A 6,396-nucleotide genomic window follows, 5' to 3' on the forward strand; every position below is an offset into this window, starting at 1 on the left:
TCAATACTATCTATCAGAAATATGTCCACTTAGATTGGTGTCCATGGATAAATGCAATTCCTATTAGCTTTTCATTCTTCATGAGAAAAGGGTTTGCCAAAATAAGCATTACTATTTCAGTAAAACACATTTATTTTCTACAAACTGCCTTTTTGCCAAGTACTAATATAAGCAAATGCTGGAAGAAAAGTAACTCGAAACAGAAATTTGGATCCTTATCCAAACGAAATTAATTATGAGGTAGTAAATAAAGACTCAAAGCTATATAACTGTTATCGATCATATTTTAGTGTTTCCTTCCCAAGATTTCCACATGTTCTTACATACATCATCAACTGTCAGTTTCTCTTATGGGTTCAATTTGAGATAAATGTTTATATTTGTGGGGCTAGGTTCTACTGATCCACTTCTGAATTACTCACTTGCCACTCAGGAAACACAAAATGATTTTAGGGTGAGGAAAGTACAGTTAGAAAAGTGACTTAGTTTGAAATATCCAGAAGCAGACCCTGACACAGTGAGTCCAGTGCAAGTAATTTACTTGGGAGGTGAAGAAAACACTACAGGGAGTGAGATGGGGAGAAGGCAGCCAATGAAGAATGTTCTTAAGCATATCACTACATGAGCGGTTAATGTTAAAATTTAATCCCACTGGGTAAACCCTGGAAGCCACTGTAGAACACGTCCTTCGGAGTTATCCTACCTGAGGCATGAGTGAGCCAGAGAAACATTCTTGCCCCGACACTCACCACTCAGCAATTTGAGGACTACTCCTGGGAATGTTAACTCTTGGGACTTCCAGCCTGCCTCCCTGGGTAGGGTACCAAAAGAAAGTTAATCTGCAAGTGGGGAAATGCTTATCAAACCCTATATGAATTATTTTTAAATAACCTATGCTTTATTCACTTCCAAGAGCATAGAAAGCTAAAAATAGGCTACATTATGGTAAATATGCTTATATTCCAATGTTACTGATCAATAAACAGTAAATCCTTGTTGAAGGACAAGGACACAAATACTGTAGTTCCAGCCCATTCCCTTATTGTCAGAAAGGTCAAGGTCTGTCTAAAATCGAACAACAGCTGATGATCCTTTCAATTCCATCCATTTCGGATCACTGGGGTAAAGTGTATTCAACAACAAATTGATTCAGTCAAACAGACAAGCAACAAATGTGGCACTTTATTTAGACCTGTCCAGAAAATATAAACAGCCCCATATCTATTTTTTCTGCTTTCTCTTTATTAGGACTTGAGGCCAGGAGATGTATCCAGCAAGCGGAACCTCTGGGAAAAGCAGTCTGTGGATAAGGTCACTTCCCCCACTAAGGTAATCTAGTGGGATATTTATTTTCAGAGATTTATTTTCCTGGTGGATCCTGCAGTATAATATCCCAGGGTCAGATGAGAATTATCACTGACCCACAGATCATTGCCACCATGCCCATCAATTTCTGAAAGACCTGTATACAGCACAGTGAAGGGAAAAGTTCATGGAGCCTGTGGCATTATAGGTCTGTCAGTCATACAACATAAATAGCCCTTCTGGGGCTATTTTCCTCCTGGAAAATATTTCTCTTAGCCAGAGCTCTAGAAAGTAGAGCAAAGACAATCTGGAATGGTAGGACTCAGAGAATACCATTCACATACCATACGATGTGAGTGGTACTCTCTGGAATTGTGCAACAATGTGGTAGGTGCATGGTAGGAGGGTGACAGAGTGAGTTTTCACACACACCACCCCCTCCTCCCTAGTCTACACCATTAACCTCTTTCTACAGTAGTAATAATAATATACACACTAGACACAGAGCTGAGTTTATGAGGTAGCAGATTAGGTAGCTCCTTTGTTCCGAAATGGCAAAGTCACTACTTGTCATTCAGTCATTCCTTTGAAATGAAAATATACAAGACATTTTGAAAATCAAGTTCAGGACACTTTAATATTTGTTAATGCCTCAGCAAGGACTTTTAGGAGCTAGCTGAAGTGAAGGGGGAAATGGTTTAAGAGTAGGACGATGGGTCAGATAAGTCTCACGGGCAGGGGTGTAAGAATAAGAGGGAGAAAACAGATTGCTAAGTAAAAAATGGGAAAAAAAAACTAAAGATAAACATATCCTACTTCACTGTTATATGTCGATGTGTCCCTAACTGAGCTACTCAGTCATGTATGCCTATCCTGGAATATATATGACAGATTCCTGGCCCTTACAGTGGAGTTTAAAAAAAAAAAAGAATACCTTAGTTGACTCTGAATGCCATGAGTAAGGCCAAAGGACAAAATAGGAAAATGGAACATAAAGGAGAGGAAGGAAAAGGGAAGTGAAAAAACCAAAGGAAGAAAGAGTAGAATAAAAGATCACATTTGAATAGAATGCCAACAGTAATCCTCTGTGTCATAAATTCCTGCCATACTATTATTCCCTTTTTTTTCTTTTCTTCTGACAAAACCACCTGGCTGAAATACTGTAGGCTGCAGATTTAAAGTTCTCTTCTCTTAGCAGGTCTGAGATGGTTGCAGAAAGAACCCAAGCTCAAGACGCTGGACCAGCTCAGTTGTAGAGGGCTAATTTGCTCTGTTTTATATTTATGTCAATTTACTAAAGTGGGTTCATTTTGTTTTGTTTTATTTTTCAATATCCCAGTAAACCCATGTATATTATCACTATATTTAATAATCACAGTCTAGAGATGTTCATGGTAAAAGTACTGCCTTTGCACAGGAGCCTGTTTCTAAAGAAACCCATGCTGTGAAATAGAGACTTTTCTACTGATCATCATAACTCTATGTCTGAACAGTGATACCAACCACATCGGAAGTCAGTAAGAAGAGATTCGAGTTTAAAATTGCCTGCGTGCGGAATGTGTGCAGTATCTAGAAAAATGAACGGTAGTTTTTGTTTTTTTTAAATACAGAAGTCATATTGTTTCTGCACTTTATAATAAAGCATGGAAGAAATTATCTTAGTAGGCAATTGTAACACTTTCTGAAAGTAACCCATTTCAGATTTGATATACTGCAATAATGATTGTTTTTTTAAAAAAAAAGAAGAAGATGTACTGTTAAGGTATTACTTTTTTTCATGCTAAATTAGATTATTATGTTAGCTGACAGTGGTACTGATTTTTTTTTAGGTTGGTTGCTTTGTGGATTTCTTTGGTAGTGATTGTAGCCTGAACCACATTTTAGATAATCTGATTATGTATGTATGTGCATACACGTATACAAACACACTAATGGTAGAATGCTTTTTTATGTGCTAGACTATTATATTTAGTAGTATGTCCTTGTAACTAGACAATATCACAGCTTTTTAAAAATTAAAAATCACAATATTATATTAATATTTCATATTTGCCAGTAGAAACATGGCAGATAGGTATTGATATGTATTCAATGCCTGATGACCTGTAAGAAAAAAGTATTGAAAAAAAGAGAGTTAAGAAGTGTCAAAATGAGTTGAAATTTTCTATAAGACATAGTATTTAGTTTATAGTTAAAGGCAATCTTGAAGTCCAACGTGAATTTTGTTTTAACTCTACCATCAAGCTGAAAGCCTGCTTATTTGTAATAATAAAATTCACAATAGGTTGGCCTAAATGATATCTAAGTTCTCTTCTATCTCTAAACTTTAAAGACAAGATTTTTAGTGACAGTATTGTACAAATTGAAATTCCATTTATGGGTCTAAACAAAGACTGACTTTGGCAAATGTCTGGAAGCAGAGAAGTAAAGTGAACCAAATCCAGTATTTAGGAGCCATGATAGTACTTTCATCTTTATATACTCTAAAACATTTTTTTAAATTAGCCTTTACTACCTGATTGAGTCATTAGTACTTGTCATAAGTTGATAATGTGTTGAAATCTCAAAAATATATGTAACTTTTACTCGTTTTACTGTTCCCAAGTCTTTACTGACTCACCATTTTTACACACACAGTCCAGATCTTATTGTAGCCTATAAGTCTTTATTATTCACAATAGATGATAAAAGAGTACTCCAGTGTCTTGGCAAAATGTTCTAGTATAGACGCAAACATAGAGTGTAGTTACATAAACTCATACCTCAGTTGGCTTCATAAAATTGTTTTAGTTTCAATTCCTATCACACTGAGGAAGTCTCCCGAATAACTGTTTTCTTATCTACAATACTTCCCTGGAAGAGCTAGCCAACGCAGGGCTGGCGTGAGGAGTGACCATTGCCTTACAAAGTCTATTTTCTTCATAAGTCAGTAAAGGGTAGCCAGATCCCCTAGCTTTTAGCAAACCTGGGCCAAAGAAAGGAAAGCCACCAAGACTGCAAAAGTCATCTACTCATGACAGAGTAGACATGCACGAGTCTACGATAAGATAAACTAGAATTTACAATAGTAGTGTCCTATTTAGCATTGACTCCCATCACTGGCATGAAATGGAGCAAAGTTTGAGATTACAGTGCATTGTTGTACTTTTGAACAAGAGCTTCTCCTCATCGCTATTGTATATTTTTCTAGAAAGTCTAAAGTTGAGAAGAGAATGTATCAATCCTGACTTTTATTCCAATATTTGGATGGAATAAGTTTTAGGGTAGAATTTTGTTCAGTTTGGATTTAATCTTTTGAAAATTAAATTCCTTGTTTACTTGTTCAATTACAGTTGTCTGTTACCTTTAAGAGGGAAAACTGCAAGCTAACTCGCATGTTTTGTGAATCTGCCGTTCCTAAAAATTCTATAAACACTTGATACATTTCACTGACAATTGATCGCTGCAATAAAAATATATCATGAAAACGCATCCACAATAAATGGAATTCCTCCAAATGTCTTTGCTTCACTTATTTTTATGTACTATATTGATGGTGAGAGGTATGTGTATTGTAATAAAGATGATGGCATAGCAAACCTATATTTCAGATTCAGTCTTTTTAAAGAAGAAAAGCATTTTTTATATTTTTAATTGCTTCTTATCACAGGTAATTTTCTAAAAAAATATTGAAAATTGCTCTGATGTGGACAACTGACCAAACATGTATAGAAAAGGTTGAAAAGAGGGATTTAAAAAATTCTTCTTCAAAACAACTATCAAATGTCCCTTCATCCTCCCTCTCATTGCCAGTGTTGTCACACATCAGCTGTCACTCCTAAGATGGACAGTAGTGTTTTCCTGAAGGTACTGCCTCTCATACTGAAAACACCCATTTAATATATACCATTCATTTGTAGAATACTTACTAGAAAAGCACTGATGATTACATTTGAATCCAAAGATATTTTTTCATAGTAATTTTGCATATTTATGTAGCACTAATTGGTCTGAAATCTGAGATTCTCATAAAGATTTTAAGTTATGGGTCCAGAGCTCCTGAACAGTCCCCTCAATCCTTCTCATAAGATTGACAATTAACTAAGTTACTAAAATAATTAGTATTTTTACCTCTGAATCTTAACAAGAGGATGATAAGTCTAGACAATAAGGTAGCTGTCATCTAAATTAAGCAACGAACAGATTAATCTGTAGTACTAGTCCCAAACTGATAAGATTAGGGGTGAATGAAAATTGATTTTACAATATGCATATTCAGGATATGTGCTTGAAAACATAATGGTCTCTCATATGATGTGGAAACAGGTCTGTATTGTAGGTCTTTTCCTACCCTTGTTTGCATGTATGCTCTAAGTAGAATAATGGATAAGAAAAAAGATCTCACGATCTTAAGGGTGTGTTCTTCCATAGGACTTAGATGACTAACAAAGTCTTGATTTGAGTGCAGTGTCTATTTGTGTCAAGTTTATGAATAATGTCCAAACACTCTATATCCTACTGATTTTTTCCTTTGTTCTATTACTGAGAAAGGAATGTGAAACATCTCCCGCTGTTATTACGGATTTGTCTATTTCTTCTTCTAATTCTGTTAATTTGACTTTCCACATTTTAAGGTGATGTTTTAGGTGCATAAAGATCTAGAATCATTATATCTTCCTAGTAAATTGAATATTTTATCGTTATGAAGTGGACCTCTATTTGCAGCAAAGATTTTTCCCTTAAAGTTTATTTTTTTTCTATTCTTAATATTGCTACAGTGACTTGTTTTTTGGTTAGGACTTGCATCATATAACTTTTTCTATCCCATAACATTCAACTTTTGTATATCCTTTAGTTTAGATGTGTGTCTTTTAAAAAAATATATAGTTTAGATTTGGGTTTTAATCCAGTCTGATTATCTTTGAGTCTTAACTGGAGTCTTTTCATATTTAATGTAATTACTGATATTTTTGCATTTCAATAGCATCCTAGCCACGTGCATGCTAAGTATTCTAGCTCCGGAGTCCACACTCTTAATCCCTTGTGCCAGTGGTTCTCAAAATTTATGGTGTAACAATCACCTGGAGGGCTTGTTAAAAGACAGACGGCCCC

General features: G+C 35.3%; 1 protein-coding gene across 8 annotated transcripts in view; it reads left to right on the plus strand.

Annotated features, from left to right (window-relative positions):
* The window catches only part of CALD1 (caldesmon 1), a 170,475-nt gene extending 165,600 nt beyond the window's left edge, over positions 1 to 4,875 (plus strand). For 5 of the 8 annotated variants that reach the window (XM_012650609.1, XM_012650616.1, XM_012650611.1 and 2 more), the window contains 2 exons: positions 1,249 to 1,329; positions 2,501 to 4,875. In XM_012650609.1, coding sequence (XP_012506063.1) covers positions 1,249 to 1,329; positions 2,501 to 2,509 — 90 coding nt within the window. In that variant the 3' untranslated portion in view covers positions 2,510 to 4,875. The remainder of the gene's footprint in view (positions 1 to 1,248; positions 1,330 to 2,500) is intronic. The other 3 variants (XM_012650610.1, XM_012650612.1, XM_012650615.1) reach the window with 1 other exon arrangement.
* Positions 4,876 to 6,396: the final 1,521 nt, after the last annotated feature.

Source organism: Propithecus coquereli, unplaced genomic scaffold (genome assembly GCF_000956105.1).
Source record: "Propithecus coquereli isolate 6110/MARCELLA unplaced genomic scaffold, Pcoq_1.0 Scaffold335, whole genome shotgun sequence".
Lineage (NCBI taxonomy): Eukaryota > Metazoa > Chordata > Mammalia > Primates > Indriidae > Propithecus > Propithecus coquereli.